This window comes from Antedon bifida, chromosome 10 (genome assembly GCF_963402885.1).
Source record: "Antedon bifida chromosome 10, ecAntBifi1.1, whole genome shotgun sequence".
Taxonomy (NCBI): domain Eukaryota; kingdom Metazoa; phylum Echinodermata; class Crinoidea; order Comatulida; family Antedonidae; genus Antedon; species Antedon bifida.
The window spans coordinates 18,866,637-18,894,281 of record NC_136235.1 but is presented as its reverse complement, the minus strand read 5'-3'; the positions used below and the strand labels follow the sequence as shown (position 1 = coordinate 18,894,281).

Below are 27,645 nucleotides of genomic sequence, written 5' to 3'. Positions count from 1 at the left end.
GTTGCTTTAGCTTAACAAACACCACTTGTGACCAAAACAATGCAGTACGTACTTTTTGCATGCTTGCTGATGGCCGTGGCGTCAAGTCCGGTAAGTACATACTAAACAAACTTCGCATTTATTTTTAGAGAATGGGATGCCAAGTACAGTATCATAAGATATAAGATCTATATTGTGGTATGGACCTAAATTCTACTTACTGTGGTATTTGAAATATAATTCAAAATGTTATGAAGTGCATTAAACGCGCAGTATGTATTGAATAAACGAATAAAAATTAACGAAAACCTATTTCTCTGAACTATTTACCTGTAGTTTACTGCCTAACAATTGCATACGGTTTTTTTTATTCGTGATACAGGTACCACCAAATCCCCAAAGTGTTAAACAAGGTGAGTCATTTAATCATCTATTTTATCATTTCAATAAGGCCCAGAACATTCAATATTTGCTCGCAAAAACTTTTTTTTTAGTGGATTCGTCACTTTTTTATTTCACTAGTTATATTTTTATAACATTCTATTGGTTTTAAACATATCTTCGTTTTTCTATATATAATTATGTAATACTATTAAATCATGACATACATGTACGCCTATACGGTACTCATTGCTTGCACAATTTTATATAACTAAAACGAATAATTCTAATTAATGACCTTTTTAGACGAAGGATTGTTTTCAACGATTATCGAAAACAACAAACAAGTCAATGAAGATGAGGTCACTCTCTTTGAAGGCGATATTGTGCAGACTATGGTAAGTCAAATTATTTTTTTTTAAAAGTTAAATAATGTAACTAGATCATAATATAATTATAGCGGGCTCCTGGGGCTCTCAACATGTGCGTTTTATATATTAAAATGCCTTTATTATAATGCCTTTAAGTACAGTATTATGCAAAACATTTAAACAAATAATAGATTAACTATTTATAGAGCTTAATTTTATCTAGTAGTACTATACTATTATTAAAGTCATTCATTCCGATAAAGCCATGGCGCGCCTTTTAACTAAAACTATTTTCAATAATATGGATCTCCGATAAACTAGTCCAAATTTTGACATGTGGTCAGCATTAAAGTACGGCTTTGTGAAAGATTTCGGGTGCTCGACAATGGAGAGCATCTCTCTTGTACAGTAAATACACAATAATGTATAGTAAATACACAATTATAATGTTTCCACTCCTCGAACATTTCACAGAGTGTAGAAAATGCTCTTAAAGATAGAAGTAAAAGATGGCCCAACGGTGTGGTTCCATACGTCATAACTAAACAACTAAACAACAGTAAGTAGTACCTGGTATTACATAATATTAATCCAAGAAATCTATTTGTATTGGTTCATCCAGCCGAACTACTACTACAATTTGGACAATGCCTTATATTATTGTAAAGTTAGGAAAAAAGTGAAATTACGGAACGATCAAAAAATTTTATTGTAAACTTTGGTCTCTTTCACAAGTGGTAGGCATAAGTATCCCTGCACAGCCGTATCTTCCCCTGACTTCTGTTTTGTCTGTTCTTCGATGTTTTGTGTAATTTGATTTTTGTTGTTGATGGATATGATATATTTTCATTTAAGTATCGTTACAATTTTAAGTTATCGTTACAATTTTACTCTTTCCTCGTTTGATTTAATTAACTGTACTTTCGTTTAAAGATATTGTCCCTCTAAAACATGAACAACTAGAAAGCCACTCCGAGAGTGCATACCTCCGCATACTGTAACATTCTTCTATATCAGATTTAGTCATCGGAAAGTGGGGTGTTTCTTAATGCTGTGTGTGATTTAGGCTAATTTTACTACAAGCATGTCTGTGCGAGTTTGGTGTAAAGGTTATGTAACCCGCCTTTCAACTAACAATAGCTTCAGCCGAATAACAATAGAACGGAAACGCGAAAAACAAACGAGTGAATTTGAAAAGAAATAGGGTTTTTAAACTACTCGCATAAACAAACTTGTACATTAAATCTAATTATGTTTTAAAATTACAAATCACAAAATATAATTCTTGCCTCTTGTACAAAAATAAAGTTTTTTGGACAAGTAGTTCTCGAGAAAATGCAATTTAAGTTTACTTGTTACTTTAAGACTGCTCACCGGCTTGTGAACATTCTGTCCTATCTTTTTAACACTGACAATAATTCTAAAAAGTGGTCCAGAATTGGGACTGTGGTACGGATTTTAACCAAAATTAGGCAGTGTCGGAGTCATTCGAATCAAAATTGTGAGCGCTAGAGTGATGACAAACAAACAAACACACAAACCGCACCAATCAACATACTTATACCAATTTTCAATTTGGCCAAGTAACAAACACACGCGACCGATTACATATACATCCTTGGCGGAGGTAAAAGATATCTTTGAATAGACCATTTTGCCGTTTCCATTCCATTACCTGTTCGATGTTTTTAAGACGAAGATCTGTTGCACTGTGCACTTCTTCTTTTGTAAACACCTACTTGTTCACACCTGAGCTGCTTATCAACTTCTCTATTCTTCTAATTATTGCTCTACTCACCACATTACTTAGTATAAAGTACATTAAATCAAAGTAGGGCAAACATCTAAATTACTCAACTCCCTGACGTTTCATTCTTGCAAACTGTTTCCATTTACGCTATATCTAATTTGATAATTATCTTCAAGATGCGTACGCTAAATCCAAAATTCAAAAGGCGATAGACAGATACAGCGCTGAGACCTGCATTAAATGGGTTGCCAGAACCTCTGAAAGCAATTATGTCAAGATTGTTAAGAAAAACGGGTAAGTAAATTATATTTCTTCTTCCATTTAAGATTGCTACTGCTCCACTCATGGCTCTAGCTTTTTGTAATTTTCATGCATACGGCGTTTGAAAGTTCAATAAACTATCAGTCCCTGGATTTACAGTGTCAATTTAATTACATATATATTATTATCATATTTTATCATTATTTATATAATTGAAACAGTATTAAAACAATCACAAGATAAATAAAATGCAAGTTAGGCCTATAGCTTGTACAAAGTTGATGATTAAAATAGGAAATAATGCAACAAATGTATACAGTATCCTATTAAATCCAAACTGAAGGACTTGCTATTATAACCAATCAAAAGAGTTAACATTATACTGTAAGTATAAAAATAATGTCAAATCGTTTTTCTTCAGTTGTTATTCATATGTTGGTGTAGTAGGTGGGGCACAAGAACTATCGTTGGGTAACGGTTGCTACGGATCAGTTGGTATCATAATGCATGAGATGATGCACGCTATTGGCTTCAAGCACGAACAAAGCAGAACTGATCGTGACAGTTACGTCTCAATCCAGTGGCAAAATATTCAAGATGGTGAGTTAACAAGGCCATATACATGGCTGTAGTCGCGTGCTCAAATTTGAGTTAGTGTTTACCGACCGACCAACCGACAGACATAGTGAGCTGTAGAGCACGCAACTAAAATACCACACAATGGGAAGAATGAGTTCATTGGTCGTATAAATTTCATTTTATTATCTTTCGATAATTGTATATCTTTTTTTTAGAATAATGTAATGTATTTAATTATATAGAAATATGGAATAAGGACCTTCAAGCGAGTCTCAATATAAAATTCGTGTAATAATACATCTCTTAGTAATAATAAGAGTAATAATAATTATTGTATGTACATAATAAGCCTACAAAAGAAATAATAGTTATACGTGATGAAAATTATGATAAAAACATTTACAACATACCAACATAAGATTACTATTTTAGATGAGTTACGTTTGATATGGTAGAGGGCAATTGATAACAAAACAAGTATACTGGCCAAGGCGTTTAAAATCAATAGAAACGTCATCACGTCCCAATGGATATCACTCACTTTTCAGTAACTTTCGTGTGTGTCTAAAATATTTGTTATCTGTATCGCAGGTAAGGAACAGAACTTCAAACGCTACCCATCATCTTATATTGACGACCTTTGGCTATCATATGATTACAATTCTATTATGCATTATGATGCGGACGCCTTCTCGAAGAATGGTTATGCAACAATTATATCAAAGCAAAGTGGAGTAACCATCGGAAACGGAGTCGACTTTAGCAGTAAAGACATTCAGAAGATTAACAAATACTATGAGTGTGGTAGGTTTCTAATGTAATATCACATAAACTATTGATCGTTATAATGTTGCTATTAATGGTATTAATAATGTGTTTTTTTTATGATATTATAGTATTTATTATGAATAATGATAAAATAATTGATAATATCATTAAAATCGGCTATTCAAAAATTAAAGAATGTAATGAGTTACTCCCTACATTAAAAAAAAAAGACATTGATTGAATTTCGATAATAAAATCTGCTATGAGATAAACCTCTAACATTGATTAAACTGAATACGGCAGGTTGTTTTGACTACAATACTTACTGTGGCTACTGGGCTGGACTAGGATACTGTTCATCCAACAGTATTTTCTACACTTTCATGACAGAAACCTGTCCGAAGAGCTGTTCATTTTGCTGTAAGTCATTTTAAAATTGTATTATACAAAATATAAAATGTACTGTACTGCTGTAAGTTAACATTAACTAGATATTATAGAGAACGCTACATGACAAGTTACCAGATTAGCTGGAACTTCTGCTGTACTTTTAAGCATATTTTTTTACACACGCTTTCGTATACCTTTAAAGTTGTTTTTAATTATTTTGTTTGATTGAGCCATATCTGTATATATATATATATATATACTGAAAGATGAGGGGCGTATCAATTTGATCTCTGTTGCGCGTGCGTACAACTGAGCATTAGTGCTGTTCCGCCGTACCACGCCGAAAATGTTAAAGAGTCGTTATCCAATCGAGTTCGAACAATACCATGAAAGCCCCAGTGGTCTAATGGTTAGGACATCTGCATATCAAGCAGGCGGTCCGAGTTCGAGTCTCGGTTGGGGCGACTTTTTCTCATTCTCACAGATTTCCTCATCTTTATCGTTTCAAATTAATTAATTAAATTTCAGTATATCACCGGGCGGTTTAGAATTAATGTTCTTTGCCTCTTGTGTTATATATATATATATATATATATATATATATATATAAATCCAAAGGCAAATTACTGAAAAAATGACAATGCTGTGGGTATATATATATATATATATACGACAACGTTCCAAACTTACGTTTGTTCCAATTTTTGACAATTATATAACACAAGAAACAAGAAACAAAATTATTTTAAAACTGAATAATCTAAGCATTTTTTTCCATATGAAAGATACACATGTTTTTATCCCCTCAAATGATCTGACAAAGAAATTTATTTCAAAGTCTAATTATGTAGGTATATAATATTTGTTTCTAATTGTGAATAAAAAAAAAATAAAGCTTACGTTTTCCATTTTTTACCTTCTTTACTTCAGAACAAGTCTCCAAAAATGAGTTCCAAGAGGACAAAGAAGAAAACTGTTTAAGAATAAAAACAAAAAGAAAGTAATTGCACAATGATCTACAGTGTCAGTTTAAGATACAAAAACCAATTTTACTTTAAAATAATAATAATATGAATAAATAAATACGAAATCAACAATTAATACTAAATAAAAAATGTTTCATTAATTTGTGTATGAATACCCGAAAATCAGATTCAGAGGGAAACGGATGACTGGTTCCGCACATTCTAGTGACAAAAAGACACTATAATGATGATGATGATAATGATGATGATGTACGATTATGATGTATGATGAAAATGTATGATTATTGATGTATGATGAAAATGTATGATAACGTAGGATGAAAACGTATAATGACGTATGATGAAAATGTATGATGACGTATGATGAAAACTTATAATGACGTATGATGAAAATGTATGATGACGTATGATGAAAACGAATAATGACGTATGATGAAAATGTATGATGACGTATGATGAAAACGTATAATGACGTATGATGAAAATGTATAATGACGTATGATGAAAATGTATGATGACGTATGATGGAAATTTAGGATGATGCTGATGATTGTGATAATGTATTATGAAGTTAAAACTTAGAATAAGGCATGATTCATCATTTAAGCTGAGAATTATAATTTAACATCACAGCCTGTCGTACCTCTCCATCCACTTGTCACTGATCGGTATGGGTTATATCTATCGGGTGACACCGATGCATATGACTGATGAGAAATGCATGTTTTTTTTGTGATGCATCTTGTTAATTTTGGAACAAAAAGATCAAATAACAACTTTCGTAACCTATTTATATATCGGTCGTAGTAGACACCATTTATAATTATAATAATTAGTTCAATTAGCCTCCTATAGTAACATTGAATCGCGCCTAAATTTGATAAAATGATTAATAAATAGCATAAATAATTAGTTCAATTACTAAAAAAAATTGTATTTCACGTAAAGTAAAGGCCTTTATAATTGATTAGTTGAATATCTAAAACAAATAAATTGTAGTTCTCGATTCAGTTAAATCACTAAAATCACATTGTAGTTCACGTAAAAGTAAAGGCCTTCAATAATAGTTAAATTACTAAAACAAATTGTAGTTCACGTAAAGTAAATGCCTTTAATCAATATAATTGATTAGTTGAATATCTAAAACAAATTAATTGCATTAGCTCACGATACGTTGAACCACTAAAATATTTGTATTTAATATTGAATGTCGCCACCAATGGCCATTTTGCTGGAAGTGACGGACCCGGAAGCCAGTTGAACAACAGCGCGAGTGCGTGAAATTTCGATAGGTAACGCTAAATTTTGTCATTGTAAACGACAAAAATGGAACAATAGCGTAGTACTCAAAACTAATGTTATCAAATCTACGTTTCGCGGTACATCTAAAATAGATAAGGTAGGTATTTATAAGGCGGAGATTTATAGCGAAGTTTTTCCATTGTGCTCGCCTATGTCAGAATTAACCATAATTTATATCTAGATTACACATAATAAAGCTCATAGTTAAAGTTCATATTTTATAAAGATGTTTTGTTTTTGATAACATCGCAATTAAGCAGATAATCATAATTATAATTAAATAATATAATAAGGCCATATAGATGGCTGCAGTCGCGTGCTCAAGTTAGTGTTTACCGACCGACCGACCAACCGACTGACATAGTGAGCTGTAGAGCCGCGTTGCACGCGACTAAAAACGTGTAATTACTCACTTTTAATAGGCCTAAGAAAGTTTAGAAATGATTCTACCTCAATGGTTTAGAAAATCAGTGTTTCTATAAAATTATTTCATTTGACGTATTGATGATAATTGTTATTAAACGTCACCAATTAAAAATAATAATAATAATAGATAGATAGATAGATAGATGTATATGGCGCAGATAAACGATGTCTCTATGCGCTCGACAATAAAGAGGAAGAGTGGAAAACAAAACAAACAAAAAAATACCTACAAATGATTGATGTTTCTTTTTTTGAAATACAAAAAAATAATAAAATCACTGATTTAAATTTTCCATACAAACACATATAGAAATTATTAACTTTACTTAAATCAAAAGAAACGATTCTTTATTAATATTGCATCATTTTGAAGTAGTTATTACACAAAAGTTTTTATATTTCGCAATTAATGTGCACTTTAAGTGTCCATTTATAAACAATAAAGAGGATACAATTTGGGGAAAAATATCACACCACACTAATAATTGTTTTAATGTTTTTTTTTTGTTCAGGCCTATGTTTTTAAATTTATTTTCCTTTTTTTATATGATAAAATATATTTTTAATTTTAAAATCAAAGTATCATAACATTTTCTTCCTCGTAAAGGATATTGAACCAACGTTATCACGTGTTTTAGTGGTTACAGCAATTCTTTCAATTTTTCAATGTTTTTGTTTCCTTATAAATTGGTTTAAGGTAAATATTTATAGCAGTTAAGAGACAAAACGAGGTGTGTGTGTTTATGTTTATAGTTCATAATAATATGATGAACTTAACATACTAAACTCTATATAGGTATTGTTTCATTTTTATTAATTTTTTTGGCAGTCAAACATAGTCGATGGGTAATAAATACATAGTATATTAACACGTTTCAGAAAGATAACGATAAATAAATAAATTAAAAAACAACAAAACGAACAAGGATGAAACACATTCAAATATAAGCGGCGATGTTATAATATGGTTATTAGGCCTACAGTAATTAAAATAACGTATCTATTTAAAAAATAATGTAATGACATTTTTTTTTGTTATTACTAAGCATTGATTTGTTTATGTTTTTTTTCCTTATTTTAAATTATAAATAATTTTACAAAAAAAGAATATATGTTATGTTTCCTACAATCTCAACGATGCCAAATAATAGGCCTAATCACAGAGTAAAGTATTGACAGAAAAAAGTCACTAACGTTTATATTTAAACATAGAAAATAAAAAGTTCATGTTATTCACACTTTACTGACTGGAGAAAATCAAAATAACTAAAAATATTAATATGACTTGCACTGATGAAGGGCTAGTGTTGCCCGAAAGCTTTGCTAATTTTTCTGGCTGTTTTACTTTATCGTTTTGATTTAGCTTTTCTTTTTGTATCTCCATTGAGATCCAGCCACTGATACCCACAGCATTGTCATTTTTTCAGTAATTTGCCTTTTGATTAATAACTAAAAATATATAATATAAATCCAAAGGCAAATTACTGAAAAATGACAATGATGTGGGTATCAGTGGCTGGATCTCAATGGAGATACAAAAAAAAAGCGAAAAGCTAAATCAAAACGATAAAGTAAAACAGCCAGAAAAGTTAACAGAGCTTTTGAATTCAGGTTTAAAGAGCAATAATTTTAAAATAGCCAGAAAAGAGTTTGTAAATACATCCTAGGCAATGCTTACATTTCTTATTCAGATGATTTAACCTCTGTTGTTTTAGAAACACTTAAGATTCGAAGAAATAAATTATGCAAAGATTTTTCTGTTAATTAAACTATTCATAAAGGTATATATTCATATGAATTTAATATTTAATGTCTGTCTAAAATTATTATTTCATCTTCCTTGTACAAGTACAGTAAACAGACAATATTTACGTGTTACAGCAATTCTTTGAACTTTTCAAACTTTACGTATTTCCTTATGAAGTGGTTGAAGGTGGAGATCTAAATAACTTCCTAATGAAACAAGTAAATATAGCGGGTAAATAGACAATTAAAGTTGTTTTATTACGCTGTAGTTCTTCAATACTTGGTTTCCACAGAGACGCAACGCAAGAACGTAAGCGCAACATAGTTTACCAATCACAATCGATGAATCATTCGCATTATCGCTTGTGATTGGACAAATCGCTTGAGTGTCCGAGAACCAAGCTTCATAAACATTGTTTCATTTGTTATTTATTCAAACTGTGTCGGGATGAGAATTATATAAACACATTTAAAAAGATAGAGATAAAACAACTACATCTCAAAAAAAAAAATAACCAAACAGAATGTGTCTAACTATTATTTAATAATGAAATACAATTAAACGCAAGCGGCGATTTTTGTTAATATGGTTATTAGGCTTACACTCATTAAAATAGTCTCTCTTTTTCATGTGTACCTTTTATTCAAATTATTGCTAATTATTATATTACTTTATTTGTTTGTTTCAAATTTTCGTTTTACTTACCTGTAATAAAACTATGCATGTATTTCATAGTGTTGCATATACATTTTGTTTTCAATTAAAAGGGATGGCGAATTTAAGTGTTCATATGAACATGTCACTGAAGTAAGTCAATGTTTAGAAAAATGAACACGGGCAGAAACATTATGAATTATGTAACATCACTACTTGGAGAAACTGACTGCTATTATATACACGTGGACATGTACATTTAATAAGCGTTTCTCATAATAACAACATACACACACTTACAATTATTTATTTGTACATAGTTTAAGGATTTGGAGCATCGACATAATTAGATTCATTCAGAATCCATGTTTACTGGGTAATATTGCTTTGGTCTGATGCTTCGAGATGCCTACACACACATTTACAGATTATATAGCTATTATTACGCCATTTGCTACAGTTTACGAAAATGGTTTTAGTTGGAAAATTGTAATACCGTTTTTATGTTGTCGATAGTATGATTTCAGGCGTAGTTCTAAGAATATATTTGGTCTGAAAAGTCTAATACACACTGCTTATTGTCGATAGCATGATTTCTGCCGGTTGATGTAGTCCTAGGAACAGGTTTGGTCTGAAGACAATCGGATACAGTCTTGTTTCGTTTGAAATTTTGAAAAGAAATGTTTGTCAACAATCAAGGATAATATTGTTTTTTTTATAGAATGATTGTACTAACGTATTGTGAATATTGCAAACATATTTTTTTTTATGTTGGCAAAATAATATTGAAATGATTGTTGAATAAATGACCTTTGGTTAACAAGAAAAACAAAGGATAGTGTTGTGTGCTGTTATTAAATATAGCTAGTTCTGAAAATGGGTTTGGTTTTTTACGTACAAACTGATTAAATTTATTTCCGAAACAAACAATTCTAAACAATCAGTTCTGCAATCTAATAAGCCTCACCCTGAAACCGCGTATCTACGTATTTGACACAAAAAAAAAACATTAGCGAAGAATTTTCGTCAATGTTCGCAACTAAAATAAATATTTGTGTTTAATGTATAGGTCCATGGCATTGTCATTTCACGCGTTGTTTTGATTGGCTGAGTGATTGAGTGTAATTTTTGATTGCGCACCGATCACTGATAGGTAACAGTAAGTATAAATTGGTGGTGGACAATTGCAAATCTATCAGATGTGTTGCTTTAGCTTAACAAACACCACTCGTGACCAAAACAATGCAGTACGTACTTTTTGCATGCTTGCTGATGGCTGTGGCGTCAAGTCCGGTAAGTACATACTAAAAGTTAGTTTTTTAGAACATGGGATGCAAAGTTTGGTATCATGAGATGTAAGATCTCTATGGTGGTAGGCACCTAAGTTCTTCTTACTGTGTTTAAAAAAAATATAATTCAAAGGTTCCTAACGATCTTCACCATTCTGCTCTGAACTATTTATGAGACGTTTACTGATTAACACTTTATTTAATATTTTCTTTACTCTGAAAATGTGTAAAGATAAATGCTATTTATCCTGTTTTTCCTCGTGATACAGGTACCACCAAAGCCCAAACTTGTTAAACGACGTAAGTAAATTTATCATCTATTTTAGTGTTACTGTTTCAACAAGGCCTGGAACATCAAATGTTTGCTCGCAAAACTTTTTTTAGTGGGTTCATCGATTTTTTACTTTACCAGTTATGTTTCTATACAAATCTATAGATTTTAAACATATCCTCTATTTTATAATAATATTAAATCATGTCATGATTTATATCTTAAACACACGTATATAATATTGTGCCATACGTATACACATTTTCTCATACACACATACACTCTTTGTGTTTACAATTTTATATATAAAACGAATAATTCTGATTATTGATCGACTAACAAACGTTTTAGTTAAAGGACTGTTTTCAACGATTATCGAAAACAACAAGCAAGTCAATCAGGATGAGGTTACTCTCTTTGAGGGCGATATTGTGCTGACTATGGTAAGTCAGATTATCATTTTTTTAAAGGAAAATAATATAAAATAAAATACGTTGAAACAAATCATAATGCGTTTAAGTATTATGCCTCAACAAATAAACAAACATTGAATAATATTCAGAGAGCTTAATGTCATTAAAATTAGTTTTACTATATTATGTTAATAATGTCATTCACCCCGATAAAGCTGGCCGAAATGATAACAGTTTTCAATTTGAATTTGCAACAATTTCAGTAAAAACAAATAGACATAAATTTTCATTCTTACCTAGCGCTATTAGACTATACAACAGTGACTTTCAAAGATAGGTCATTAGGTCTGTTGTATTTTTATTGCTGATCATTTGTTGTTGTTTTTGTTAGTTCCAAGTTGATCACGAATGTAAATATTATGTATGTATTGTTTTGCTTGTGTTTTTCTGCCAAGAAAACAATTATCATTATACTATGTATGAATGACTTAACAAATCGAATCTGAATCTGAATCTGAAATGATAACAGTTTTCAATTTGAATTTGGATCACCGATAAACTATTCCAAACAGTTATGTTTTGATATGTCGTCAGCATTAAAGTATGGCTTTGTTTGGGATTTTTGGTGATCACAGTGGAAAGCATCTAGTAATACACGATTATATCGTTACCGCTATTTTAACATTTCACAGAGTGGAAAAAATGCTCTCAAAGATAGAAGTAAAAGATGGCCCCATGGTGTAGTTCCGTACGTTATAAATTACCAATTTGGTAAGTAGTACCTGACATTTAATTATATCAATCAATATCAATCAATAATTATATTAATCCCAGGAATCAATTTGCATAATTATTATTTTATAGCTTCATCCAGCCGTAACTATTTGTTATTATGAGCACCGCAGTTTAGAAAATGCCTTTTATTTTTTTAAAGTTTGATTAGGGAAAAGTGACAATTTTACTTTCTTCGTCTGATTTAATTAACTGTACTTTTGCTTAAAGATATACTGTCCATCTAAAACATGAACAATAAAGATATATACAATCTTTGAATATAGAAGAAGAACTCACACAAGACAAAAAAAAATCTTTGAATATACCATTATTTTCAGTTTTCATTTCATTGTTTGTTCTATGATGTTTTTAAGACAAATATCATTATGTTGTATTCTTCTTTGCGAAAATCTGCTTTCTCTAGCTCTTCTTTTAATTATTGCTCTACTCATCACATTACTTAGTATAAAGTACAAAATGACATCAAAGTAGGGCCGGAAAACATCTAAATTACTCAACTCCCTGACGCAAAAACTACCCCATAGTACTTAACTACAATTATCACATTCGTCTAGTAAAACGTATTCGTGGCTCACTTACCTGTCCGTTTCATTCTTGCAAACTGTTTCCATTTACGTTATTGTTTGACAATATCTTCAAGATGCGTACGCTAAATCCCAAATTCAAAAGGCGATAGACAGATACAACGCTGAGACCTGCATTAGATGGGTTGCAAGGACCTCTGAAAGCAAGTATGTCAAGATTCTTGATAAAGGCCGGTAAGTAAATGAAACAACATAACTCGATGCATTCAGTACTTAATGGTCGTCATAAATGGACCATCCTATCATTACTCTTCTATAACTGAAATATAATAAATAGAATATATTGAATAAATAGATTGTGGGCATTTAATTACATATTATTATCATATCTTATCATTATATCTATATATAAATTTACGTAAGGGCAAAATTCGGTAAATCGCGCGTTATTTCTAGAATGTATACTCGATGGTATATAAAGTTGGTCAGAATCTCGGTACTGATTTAAACCACCAGATGTAACCCTGTTTACTAATTAAATTGAGTTAGATAATTAGTTATTAAAACGAGTTTAGGCTCAACGATTTGCCCCAAATAGGGTGTTTTCCGATCGTGGTATACACTGTCTAAAGGATGTCCTCTTGAAAAATACCTGCACACAATAATACGAAGATGCTTCGCATTTTCCTATTTCCTCCTACGATAATTGTTTTTAATAGCTGAAACCCGGTTGAACAGCTTGAGTACAGTATCATAAGGTTGAAGACAGGCCGATTTTCTTTAAAAAATACTATTTTGATAGATTTAATATACGTTTATACAAATGTTTTGATTTGCGATAAATGGAACATTCCAATCTCTCAGACTCCCAGTTTGTAGGTAAATTTATGAGCCCTTGGAGAATAAACTTACAACTGAGATATAGTATTGCAATACTTTGACAATATTGTAAATACTGTACGTATTAACCATTTTTGGTCGCCATTTGAATCGAAATTGTCTTACTGTGAATGTGGTTACAGTTAGATATATAAACAAAATATACAAAGAACATTTATTACTGTGACTGCGGGTAGATTACTGACAGTTGCTTCTCAACGTTTTTGTATTAATTAATAATTATAAAAAATATAAACGTCGTAGTGGTGTATCGTTACATGTACTTTACTATTTCAATCGACTATAACAGTTTTAAAAAAGTATTATAAATCGTAAATGTTTTACTGTGTTTAGTGGTATATTATTGATAGGCCTATAAAACATTTAAAGCAATATTTCGTTACTGAGTGGATAGAGAATATATTTAAAAATTGTTCTTCCCATCCTCTTCCCCATCCCTCAACTCTAATGTTATATACAAAATACAAATTGAGTTTGTTTAAATGAGTTCAAATTAAAAAAATTGGACTCATTTTTAAGACAAGGCCTAATTCCCAGGGTGCTAATTTTACATAAATCATCGTGTCTATTTATTCGTTTCTGTAAACGACAATGTACTATAGTCCTGCGGTACGTAGATTTTTTACGCTGAAATTATTGTGTGTATTCGAGAACCATCTGTGGACACGACCTATACTAGATGGTACGCGAACAAAGCGAGCGTACCATCTAGTATATATAAATTTACGTAAGGGCAAAATTCGGTAAATCGCGCGTTATTTCCAGAATGTTTACTCGATGGTATATAAAGCTGATTAGAATCTCGGTACTGATTTTAACCACCTGATGTAACCCTGTTTACTAATTAAATTGAGTTAGATAATTAGTTATTGACAATTAAAACAAATTTAGGCTCAACGGTTTGCCCCAAATAGGGGTGTTTTCCGATCGTGGTATACACTGTTTAATGGATGTCCTCTTGAAAAATACCTGCACACAATAATACAAGGATGCTTCGCATTTTCCTATCTCCTCTTGATAGATATAGGCTAATATACGTTTATACAAATGTATTGATTTGCGATGAATGAAACATTCCAATCTCTCAGACTCCCAGTTTGTAGGTAAATTTATGAGCCCTTGGTTTAACACAAGTAGGTAAATTTATGGGCCTTTGGAGAATAAACTTAAAACTGAGATATAGTATTGCAATACTTATTATTGTAAATACTGTACGTATTAACCCTTTTTGGTCGCCATTTGAATCGAAATGTTCTTACTGTGAATGTGGTTACTGTTAGATAAACACATATACAAAGAACATTTATTACTGTGACTGTGGGTAGGCTCTACTGCTGGATATATAAACACATAATATACAAATACAAACTTTATTACTGACAGTTGCTTCTCAACGTTTGTATTAATTAATAGTTATAACAAATATTTAACGTCGTAGTGGTGTATCGTTACATGGACTTTTACCACTATTTCAATCGACTATAAGAGGGACAGTTTTAAAAAAAGTATTAAATCGTAAATGTTTTATTGTGTTTAGTGGTATATTATTGATAGGCCTATACAACATTTAAAACAATATTTCGTTACTGAGTGGATAAAGACTGCTTTGTATTTATTTATATTGTAAGTATAAAAATAATTTTCAACTCGTTTTTCTTCAGTTGTTCTTCATCTGTTGGTGTACAAGATGGCGTACAAGAACTATCGTTGGCTAGCGGTTGCTACCAAACAGTTGGTATCATAATGCATGAGATGATGCACGCTATTGGCTTCTGGCACGAACAAAGCAGAACTGATCGTGATAGTTACGTCTCAATCCAGTGGCAAAATATTCAAGATGGTGAGTTAAAAAATACCACGCAATGGGAAGAATGAGTCCATGTAATGTTCATGTAATAATATACAATGGCATTCGGTGAATGATGAAAGGTTATATTACAACGAGGCGAAGCCAAGTTGAAATATAACCTTTCATCATTTACCGAATGCCATTATTTTGTACAATTACACGAAATATAAAGCATTCATTATTATATAACATCTAAAGATTGAATAAAAGGTTGGCTTATATTTTATTCACATTAACATTTTAAAGTTGTTGCCATTAATTATTCAAAATCATACAAACGATCTAAAGCTAATTTAAAGATGTATTGTCCCCCAAAATCATGAAAAATAAAGATTTTTAAAATCGGACTTTGAATAGGCCATTTTGCAGTTTTAATGAAGTTGATCACTTCCATAAGAAAAAAACGGGGAAAAAAAATTATTTCACCTATAAAAAGACAAAATAAACAGTTAAATTACCCAAAAACTCATTGTCTTCCAGACAATTTGACCATTTTTTGCTTTAAATTACATTTTTCTCAGGTAAATAAATTTTTTTCAGACCCAATTTTTTGTGAGAGTGTTGGCCTAAATTAATATGTATATCTTTCCAAAAATTTCGTCGCTAAACGAGAGTTCAATGTTTGTTATTGTTTAAAAAAAATAGGCGGCGCTGTTGTATTACGTTCAGAAGCACAGTAAAATGTTTTTTTCGTACTTAAAAAAAAATAAAGAAAAAAAGTAATATTGAACGACCTTTCAATAGTGCGTAATATTGCACGCCATGTGACCCACAATCGTCCAATCAAATGACAGGAATTTATTTAGGTGTTGTATAAAAGGGGATGTCACTACTTTCCGATAAATTTCATGTGAGTCTGAGTCTAAAATATTTGTTATAAATGTATCGCAGGTAAGGAAGACAACTTCAACAGCTACCCATTATCTTTTATTGACGACCTTGGGCTATCATATGATTACAATTCTATTATGCATTATAAAGCAAAGGCCTTCTCGAAGAATGGTGATGAAACAATTATACCATTGCAAAGCGGAGTAACCATCGGAAACCGAGCCGATTTCAGCGAAATAGACATTGAGAAGATTAACAAATACTACGAGTGTGGTAGGTTTCTAATGAAATATTACATACCTTAAAATGGATCTTTATCTATTTAAAATTTTAAATAGTAGATGTCTTTAGCGGACATTGATTTAACTCACTGAATGTTATTTTATTAATGATATATATTGAATCAAATATCTTTCAACCACTACTTTTAGATTGAATTTCATCGAACTATTTATATGTGTGTACTTATTTTTTATTTTATTAACTTTGTAGACGGTAACGGAGGAGGAGGGGGAGGAGGAGGAGGGGGAGGAGGAGGAGGGGGAGGAGGAGGAGGGGGAGGAGAAGGAGGAGGTGGCAGTAAGTATTTTGCAAAGTGATTTAAACATTTACTCTTATTTTATTGTTCTGTCTCACATTTATCCATACCTTATAATCAAATTTACAAAATAAATGTGATAACAAAATATTATATAATCAGTCAATCAAATAATTACCTATAGGCATAATGTTGCTATTAATGGTATTAATACTGTTTTTTAAAATGATATATATTTACTATTCATTTAATAATGATAAAATAATTGATAATATTATCATTAATATCGGCTATTCAAAAATTAAAGATCTATTGTCCCTTGAAACACAAAATAGAAGGTCAAAATATTCTTAATTGGCCATATCAAAGTAATATTAAAGCTATTCACTTTAAGTCGAAAATTCGAGCCAAAAACAACAAGTTTACCTTAACAGGTAAATTAATTTGATTACATTTCGTCTGGAAAATCGTCACGAGCGAAATTAAAATGATTATGCATGATGCTAATTAGGATTGTTTACATCTAGTCACGGTTGAGAAGGTGTTTTCACACATATCGCGAGGAAGTTTTATGATTCTGCATACAGAGAAGCAAAACAAGCGCTTTGCATTATGAGATATGTTTTGATCGAAAACTTTGACTGGAAGTCAAAGTTATTTTTTGAACAAAAAAAACCCTGTATTTCAGTTAAATGATTTTCTTTCGACTAATTTTTAGTGAAAGTTAATAACTATTACGATACTTCAAAATTACCCACTTTTATTTTAATTTTTTGGGAATTAGTCAAAGGGACAATACATCTTTAAAGAAGGAAATGAGTTACTCACTACATTAAAAAAAATAAAGAAGACATTAAAAAAAATAAAGAAGACATTGATTGAATTTCGATAATAAAATCTGCTATGAGATAAACCTCTAACACTGATTAAAATGAATACGGCAGGTTGTTATGACAACAATACTAACTGTGGCTACTGGGCTGGACAAGGATACTGTTCATCCAGCAGCAAATACTACAGTTACATGTCATCTAACTGTCCGAAGAGCTGTTCATTTTGCTGTAAGTTTATAAAATTGTATTCATACAAAATATAAAATGCTGTAAGTTAACATTAACTAGATATTATAGAGACCGCTACAGTTATATGACACGTTACCGCCAGAGTAGCTGGAACTTCTGCTGTACGTTTAAGCATTTTACCTATATTAACTTACGCAGCCTAAAATGTAATACATTTACAGTTACAAGTTTGTCAATTTCAGCCTGGTCAATCCTATTTTTTTTGGGGCTACTGTCCCACTTGTAAATTTGAAGCGACTATGTTGTAGACCACAAAGAAAATAGTAGAGCTAAGAGTGAAAAGCTGGAATAAAAACTGTTGACGGACAAAGTAGTTTAATGAAACTTCATGGTTTATCTTAAGCTTGGTTCCCACTACCAGCTAACGCAATGACGCAAGCACAACTCAAGCGAGTTGACCAATGACAAGCGGATCTATCGGTTATGCTTGGACGTAAACGCAAAGACGTAAACGCAACGCAAGCGTGTTAACCAATGACAAGCGACAGTTTGAATAATCCATCGCTTGTGATTGGTCAATTCACTTACGTTGCGGTACGTCCTTGCGTCTCTGGTGGAAACCAAGCTCTAAATTACTTGCGTCGCGGTTCTATTGCGTCCGAGTGGGGACCAAGTTTAGTTCCTCTGTAAGACTTTCGTAAACTGCTATTTAGAAATATAATCCGAGACACAACTGGTGCTGACCGGGGTTCAATTAGACCGATCCCTGGTTAGCGACTAAGGCGTATCCCCTTACTGCGGTTTGGGTTTTTTTTTGGCATGGTTGGATTTCCCTTTTTTATTAATTTATGTACAGCGCTTAGAGGTTTCACAACATTAGGCGCTATATAAAATCCAGGATATTATTATTATTATTATATATAAATCCAAAGGCAAATTACTGAAATAAAAATGACAATGCTGTGGGTATCAGTGACTGGATCTCAATGGACATACAAAAAAAAGGGAAAAGCTAAATCAAAACGATAAAGTAAAACATCCAAAAAACTTAGCAGAGCTTTCGGGCAACACTAGCCCTTCATCCGTTTGTTCGATATTTTTGACAATTATAACACAAGAAACAAACAACAAATTATTTTAAAACTGAATAATCGAAGCGTTTTTGCCATAATATGAAAGATACACATCTTTTTATCTCCTCAAATAATCTGACAAAGAAATGTAAATTTATTTCAAAGTCTAATTATGTAGGTATATAATATTATAAAAATAAAAGCTTAGGCATACGTTTTCTATTTTCTTTATTTCAGAACAAGCCTCCAAAAAATTAGTTCCAACCAAGAGGTCAAAAAGGAAAACTGCTTAGAATAAAAAACAAAAGAAAGTAATTGTACAATGATCTAAGAACTTCTTATGCAAGTGCATACATTGTATTTTTTCTTGCTTATTTCATTCATTACTATTTTTATATGTATATATTTGTTTCATTTGGAGGTTCAGACCTATAGCCAAATTGGCTTAATGCAATCTCCACACACATTTTTTGTCATTTATATTATTATGTATTGTATTAAATCTGAAACAGAAACAGTATCAGTTTAAGATATAAAAACCAATGCTACTTTAGAATAACAATAATATGAATAAATTACGAAAGCAACAATTAATACTAAATGAAAAATGTTTCATTAATTTGTGTATGAATACCCGAAAATCAGATTTAGAGGGGAACGGATGACTGGTTCCGCACATCCTAGTGACAAAGACATTGGTGATAATGATGATGATGACGATGATGATAATAATGATGATGTACGATTATGATGTATGATGAAAATGTATGATAATTGATGTATGATAAAAATGTATGATGACGTATGATGAAAACGTATAATGACGTATGATGAAAATGTATGATGACGTTTGATGAAAACGTATAATGACGTATGATGAAAATGTATGATGACGTATGATGATGACATATGATGAAAACGTATGATGAAAACGTATGATGAAAATTTATGATGATGATTATGGTGATAATGTATTATGATGATGTATGCGGACAAACGCCCGCTAAAACTAAAGGATATGGCATGAATCATCATTTGAGCTGAGAATTATAATTTAACATCACAGCCTGTCGTACCTCTCCATCCACTTGTCACTGATCGGTATGGGTTATATCTAGCCCAAGTACGAATGTAATTATTACATTACAATAAGTAAAAGGCCTACATTTGAAAACTGAAATGGGAAACTCACGTTTTGTTTGTCTTGTTGATCAAAGGTCAATTATTGGACATTCATTTCAAGACACACTGGCAAATCCTTGAGTTAAAACATATGAAAGAACATAGAATGCTTGTAGTCATGCCACTGATACTATTACTTATAAATCTAGCCACCAAGATACTACCACCTCTAGCCTATACACGCTGACATCGTCTTACCTGACCCACCGCACTATAGCTAGTAAGATTCCAGATGTACGCCAGCATCACATGACATTTTATGCAAATCATTCCAGGTAAGCATACCAACAATGACGATTACATAACCACTAAACTCACTTACACTTACTGCCGTACGTTAATACATTAACACGGCTTTTAGTTATTACTTCGCATTAGTAACAAAAACAACAATTATCACCATACTTTATGTTATTTGTATTTATTACACATAGTCAATAAAGCTAGTTCATATTTTATCTGTCTCACAGAAGACGGCGCCGTTTTGTTTGAAAATCATATAAACAGAATTGAACGGCGCCTCTGTGTGATTGCAGATGTCTTAACCAACTGAACATTCTTTACAGTTTGAATTATATAGATCAGTTTATAAAAGAAAATTAATTATACAGGTAGTGTAATATTTTGAACTAAGTACGTAGGAGTGATTACATATAGTTTAATTGGTTAAATGTCCCATAAGTACACGCCTGACATAAAGCCGATTTTCCACTAGGCGAATTTGTTCGCGCGAATCGAAAGCATCAGCTTATACGCATGTGTAGAGAGGGATTTGTGAGATGGAAACATGAATACGCATGCGTATAAGCTGACGCTTTCGATTCCCGCGAACAAATTCGCCTAGTGGAAAATCGGCTTAAGCTTAGTTAAAACCCATGCGAATCCCCCTCTGTTATAAGTTATAGTTTAGCTTCTGTGTATAGAAAAATAATGTTAACATTATGAATATACCGTGACTCATTCATATCAACCTTATTCCTCGGCGTGGGATGACCCATGGGTCTCCAGTTGCTAGGCACCAGTTTTCCCTACAAATATTTCGTTGTCTGTCTGTAAAATTATTCGAAGCAATAATGTAAATATATCAAATTTAAAGCATTTCTATATTGTAATTAAAAGTCTTGCGCACGGGTTATATTTACACCCTGTTTATTTGTATCGTGGGGTTTACTTCTAAAACGTAGTTCCCACTAGCGGCCTACCGTAACGCAACCTACGCAACGTAAGAAAATGCCATTCCAATAATTGTGTTTTCCCCCGTCTGTGTGAAATCAAGCGATGTTTGCAGCACTGTTGCGTCGTCGGTTCCCACTTGTGATTACGCAATACAGAATTTTGCGTCAATACGTCGTAGCGTTGCGTTACATTGCGTCGCTAGTGGGAACCAAGCTTAAATAATGTGCCATAGGCCTACTACAGTGTTAGATTTGGGTTAATATTCAATTCAAGCTGGACGTATTAGTTGATGGTATAAATAAAGGTCTACGTGCAACTTGTTTGAATGAACAATCAACATATTGTGCTGATTGTAATCAATTCGACTTGTTTGTCTGCTTTCTCTATGTAACGCCTAGTAAAAACACAGATGTTTTGTTACATTCTTGATAACATTGCAATTAAGGAGATAATCATAATTATAATTAAATAATATAAAAATAACTATAGATAATATGACAATAATCTCCTTGCTTTGCAATTTACATATGATAATAATACTTGATAGAAAGATATAGTAACGCTAATTAATTAATTAAGAGATAATTTTCAAAGCATATGTTACATGTCTCATATTAGATAGATAACAGTAAGTATAAATTGATGGTGGGCAATTGCAAATTTATAAGACTCTTTGTTGCGTTAGCTTAACAAACATCACTTGTGACCAAAACAATGCAGTACGTACTTTTTGCATGCTTGCTGATGGCCGTGGCGTCAAGTCCGGTAAGTACATACTAAAAAAACTTCGCATTTAGTTTTTAGAACATTACAGAACAGTCTTTATCCTCATGTATAAGATCTCTATGGTGGTAGGCACCAACATTCTTTTTACTTTGGTATTTCAAATATAATTCAAAATGTTCCTAATGATTTAACATATTTCTCTGAACTATTTATGTAAAGTAGTACTGCTTAACACTTTTATTTAATATTATTCTTTACCCTAAAAATGTGTAAAGATAGATGCTTTTTACCCTGTTTTTTTGTGTGATACAGGTACCACCAAAGCCCCAAAGTGTTAAACAAGGTAAGTAAATTTATCATCTATTTTAGTTGTACTGTTACTCATCTCAACAAGGTTTGCAACACCAAATGTTTGCTCGCAAAACTTTTTTTTAGTGGGTTCGTCGATTTTTTATTTTACCAGTTTTAAATAATTTCTGATTTATATCTTAACCACACGTATATAATATTGTGGCATACATGTACATACGTATACACATTTTCTATACACGTACACTCTTTGTGTTTACAATATTATATGTAAAACGAATAATTCTGATTATTGATAAACTAACAAACGTTTTAGTTAAAGGACTGTTTTCAACAATTATCGAAAACAACAAACAAGTCAATCAGGATGAAGTTACTCTCTTTGAGGGCGATATTGTGCAGACTATGGTAAGTCAGAATATTATTCTTTTAAAGGAAAATAATCTAAAATTAAATAAAAAACGTTGAAACAAATCATAATGCGTTTAAGTATTATGCCTCAACAAATAAACAAACAATGAATAATATTCAGAGAGCTTAATTTTATTAAAATTAGTTTTACTATAAAGTTAATAATGTCATCCAAAGCTGGCCGAAATGATAACAGTTTTCAATTAGGATAACCGATAAACTATTCCAAACAGTTGTTTGATATGTCGTCAGCATTAGAGTATGGCTTTGTTGGGGATTTTTGGTGATCACAGTGGAAAGCATCTAGTAATACACGATTATAATGTTACCGATATTTTAACATTTCACAGAGTGTAGACAATGCTCTCAAAGATACTAGTAAAAGATGGCCCAGTGGTGTAGTTCCGTACGTTATAAATTACCAATTTAGTAAGTAGTACCTGGTATGTAATTATACCAATCAATATCAATCAATATCAATCAATAATTATATTAATCCCAGGAAGCAATTTGCATACTTATTATTTTATTGGTTCATTCAACTTGTTATTATGTGCGCCACAGTTTGGACAATGTTTTTTATATTTTTGAAGTTTGATTAGGGAAAAGTGACAATTTACTCTTCCTTCGTCTGATTTAATTAACTGTACTTCCGTTTAAAGGTATTGTCCCTCTGAAACACCAACAACAACGAAGATGAATGAAATGTTTGAATAGACACTTTTTTCAGTTTTTATTTCATTGATCTATGATGTTTTTTAAGATGAAGATTGCACTGTAGGACTACATCGAAAACCTACTTGTTCACACCTAAGCTTCTCATCAACTTTTTCAGCTACTCATTACATTACTTTAGTATAAAATACAAAATTACATTAAAGTAGGGCCGGCAAACATCTCAGTTACTCAACTCCCTGACGCAAAAGCTACCCTACAGTACTAGTTAACTGCAATTATCACATTCGTCTAGTAAAACGTATTCGTGGCTCACTTATTTGTCCGTTTCATTCTTGCAAACTGTTTCTATTTACGTTATTATTTGTTTTGACAATATCTTCAAGATGCCTACGGTAAATCCCAAATTCAAAAAGCGATAGACAGATACAGCGCTGAGACCTGCATTAAATGGGTTGCCAGGACCTCTGAAAGCAATTATGTCAAGATTGTTTCAAAAGGCGGGTAAGTGAAGCAACATATTTGTTTGAAACTTCAATAACTTAAATAGTTTTATCAGGGAATTAGAGTGAGTCTCTGGTTTTACAGTGTCAATGGTCATTTTCATTACATAACATACATATTATGATACACACATAGATTTTGGTAGGCTTACGATAGGTTTCCATATTGTAAGTATAGCAATAATTTCAAATCGTTTTTCTTCAGTTGTTATTCATCTGTTGGTGTAGTGGGTGGTGTACAAGAATTATCGTTGGGTAACGGTTGCTACCAATCAGTTGGTATCATAATGCATGAGATGATGCACGCTATTGGCTTCTACCACGAACAAAGCAGAACTGATCGTGACAGTTACGTCTCAATCCAGTGGCAAAATATTCAAGATGGTGAGTTAAAAAATACCACGCAATGGGAAGAATGAGTCCATGTAATGTTCATGTAATAATATACAATGGCATTCGGTGAATGATGAAACGAGGCGAAGCCGAGTTGAAATATAACCTTTCATCATTCACCGAATGCCTATATTGTACAATTACACGAAATATAAAGCATTCATTATTATATTGAATAAAAGGTAGGCTTATATTTGATTCACATAGACATTGTAAAGTTGTTTCCATTAATTATTCAAAATCATACAAACGATCTAAAGCTAATTTAAATGCTTTTTTGGCTTAAATTAATATGTATATCTCTCCAAAAATTTCGTCGCGAAACGAGAGTTCAATGTTTCAACGTTTGTTATTGGTTTAAAAAAATAGGCGGCGCTGTTGTATGTTACGTTCAGAATTACAGTTAATGGTCGTAAATATTTTTTTCGTACCTGAAAAAAAGTATTTATTGAACGACCGTTCAATAGTGCGTACTATTGCACGCCATGTGACCCACAATCGTCCAATCAAATGACAGGAATGTATTTAGGTGTTGTATAAAAGGGAATATCACTACTTTCCGATAAATTTCATGTGAGACTGAGTCTAAAATATTTGTTATTAATGTATCGCAGGTATGGAATACAATTTCGACAGCTACCCATCATCTTATATTGACGACGTTGGCGTATCATATGATTACAATTCTATTATGCATTATGATGCGTACGCCTTCTCGAAGAATGGTTATGAAACAATTATACCATATCAAAGTGGAGTAACCATCGGAAACCGAGTCGATTTCAGCAGTAAAGACATTCAGAAGATTAACAAATACTATGAGTGTGGTAGGTTTCTAATACAATATTACATACATTAAAATGGATCTTTATCTATTAGTACATTTTAAACAGTAGATGTCTTTTACGGACATTGATTTCACTTATTGAATGTTATTTTATTAATGATAATTATTCCTATGAATATCTTTCAACTACTACTTTTAGATTTAATTTCATCGAACTGTTTATGTGTGTGTACTTATTTTTTCTTTTATCAACTTTGTAGATGGTAACGGAGGAGGGGGAGGAGGTGGCAGTAAGTATTTTGCAAAGTGTTTTAAACTCTTAAATTCTAATGTATATCTTAGCTTATTGTTATGTCTCACATTTATCCATACCTTGCAATCAAATTAAAAAATGAATGTGATAACAATTATTATAATCAATCAATTACCTAATAATGTTGCTATTAATGGTATTAATAATGTTTTTTTTAATGATATGATATTTATTATTATTAATAATAATCATTAATATTGGGTAATCAAAAATTAAAGAAGGAAATGATCCCTACTTTTTAAAAATAACACGAAATTAAATGAATTTCGATAATAAAATCTACCTGACATATGTATGTATAGATAAACTTACTAACGATGATTAAACTGAATACGGCAGGTTGTTCTGACTACGATACTAACTGTGCCTACTGGGCTGGGCAAGGATACTGTTCATCCAGCAGTATTTACTACACTTTCATGACAGAAAACTGTCCGATGAGCTGTTCATTTTGCTGTAAGTAATTTTAAAATTGTATTATACAAACTATAAAATGTACTGTACTGTACGTTAACATTAACTAGATATTATAGAGAACGCTACATGGCAAGTTACCGCCAGATTAGCTGGAACTTCTGCTGTACTTTTAATCATTTTACCTATATTAACTTAAGCAGCCTAGAATTTAATACATTACAGTTCCAATGTTTGTCAGCTTCAGCCTGATCATTCCTATGTTTTTATCAGAGGTTTTTTTTGTGGCTACTGTACACTTGTAAATTTGAGGCGACTATGTTGTAGGCCATAAAGAACATAGTAGAGCTAAATGTGAAAAGCTTAAATAAAAACTGTTGACGACGGACGAAATAGTTTGAATGAAACTTATCTTAAGCTTGGTTCTCACTACCAGCCAACGCAATGACGCAAGCACAACTCAAGCTAGTTGACCAATGACAAGCGGATCTATCGGTTATGGTTGGTTCCCACTAGAGACGCAACACAAGGACGTAACGCAACGGAAGTGAATTGACCAATCACAAGCGATGGATTATTCGAACTGTCGCCTGTCATTGGTTAACACGCTTGCGTTGCGTTTACGTCCATGCGTTACGTTCTAGTGGGAACCGAGCTTCAATGATTATTCAAATTACTTGCGTGGCGGTTCCTTAATTATGTTGCGTCCGAGTGGGAACCAGGTTTAGTTCCTCTGCTATTTAGAAATGTAACGTTCTTAGCTTCAGCATCTGCTTGTGCTGACATTGACAGTCGTAGTTGTCAGACCTGGGCTTACGACGGACACTGTTCATCAGACAGTATTTACTACCCTTACATGAAAACTAACTGTCAGAAGAGCTGTCATTTCTGCTGTAAGCTTACACTCTTTACCGGTACTTTCGTAGGCCAAAAATTAATTTCTCAATTTAGGCTAGAAATATATTTTTGTTCCTATGAAATGACACATCTTTTTTTAAAACCCACCCATTTTGTTACAATAATGTGAAATTACATTTTTTCCTGCAAGTAGAGTGTCCAACACTTTTGTAGGCCTAATGTAAATTTATTTCAAAGTCTAATTATAATATTTGTTTGTAATTTGAATTATAAAAAAAAACAAAGCTTACGTTTTCCATTTTCTTGATTTCAGAACACGCCTCCAAAAATGAGTTCCAAAAGGCAAGAGAAGAAACCTGTATCAGAATAAAAACAAAAAAAAAGTAATTGTACAATGATCTACAGTATCAGTTTAAGATACAAAAGCCAATGTTATTTAGAATAATAATAATATGAATAAATAAATACGAAATCATGAAAAATGTTTCATTAATTTGTATGAATACCGAACATTATATTTAGAGGATGATGTATGATGATGATGTATGATGATGATGTATGATGATGATGTATGATGATGATGTATGATGATGATGATGTATGATGATGTATGATGATGATGATGATGTATGATGATGATGATGATGAGGATGTATGATGATGATATATGATGATGATGTATGATGTATGATGATGATGAGGATGAATGATGATGTATGATGATGATGTATGATGATGATGATGATATATGATGATGTATTATGATGATGATATAAATAATGATGGAGGATGATGATTA

The 27,645-nt window shown here is 31.8% G+C and overlaps 4 protein-coding genes and 1 non-coding gene across 5 annotated transcripts in view; 4 read left to right on the top strand and 1 right to left on the bottom strand.

Moving 5' to 3' along the window:
* Positions 1–13,051, bottom strand: part of LOC144854300 (uncharacterized) — a 30,557-nt gene extending 17,506 nt beyond the window's left edge. Inside the window, exons 1-2 of the mRNA XM_078712240.1 lie at positions 12,942–13,051; positions 5,380–5,452 (exon numbers count right to left, since the gene is read on the bottom strand). The gene's annotated coding sequence lies outside the window, so the exon portion shown is untranslated. The remainder of the gene's footprint in view (positions 1–5,379; positions 5,453–12,941) is intronic.
* On the top strand, positions 70–4,287 carry LOC144853524 (zinc metalloproteinase nas-15-like). The gene is made up of 7 exons (XM_078711218.1): positions 70–90; positions 362–392; positions 667–758; positions 1,206–1,290; positions 2,658–2,775; positions 3,164–3,342; positions 3,913–4,287. Exons 1-7 carry the CDS (start codon positions 70–72, stop codon positions 4,140–4,142), a joined length of 756 nt encoding a protein of 251 aa, XP_078567344.1. The 3' UTR covers positions 4,143–4,287.
* Positions 4,872–4,943, top strand: Trnad-auc (transfer RNA aspartic acid (anticodon AUC)). Its single transcript has one exon. It is a non-coding gene; the product is annotated as a tRNA-Asp (tRNA).
* On the top strand, positions 10,780–17,065 carry LOC144853523 (zinc metalloproteinase nas-15-like). Its single transcript, XM_078711217.1, has 8 exons — positions 10,780–10,887; positions 11,153–11,183; positions 11,506–11,597; positions 12,260–12,338; positions 13,003–13,120; positions 15,448–15,626; positions 16,527–16,739; positions 16,959–17,065. Exons 1-8 carry the CDS (start codon positions 10,837–10,839, stop codon positions 17,063–17,065), a joined length of 870 nt encoding a protein of 289 aa, XP_078567343.1. The 5' UTR covers positions 10,780–10,836.
* A 5,637-nt stretch (positions 17,066–22,702) lies between these two features.
* LOC144853522 (zinc metalloproteinase nas-13-like) lies at positions 22,703–25,333 on the top strand. Its single transcript, XM_078711216.1, has 5 exons — positions 22,703–22,900; positions 23,254–23,332; positions 23,965–24,082; positions 24,287–24,465; positions 25,089–25,333. Exons 1-5 carry the CDS (start codon positions 22,703–22,705, stop codon positions 25,331–25,333), a joined length of 819 nt encoding a protein of 272 aa, XP_078567342.1.
* The last annotated feature ends 2,312 nt before the right edge of the window (positions 25,334–27,645 follow it).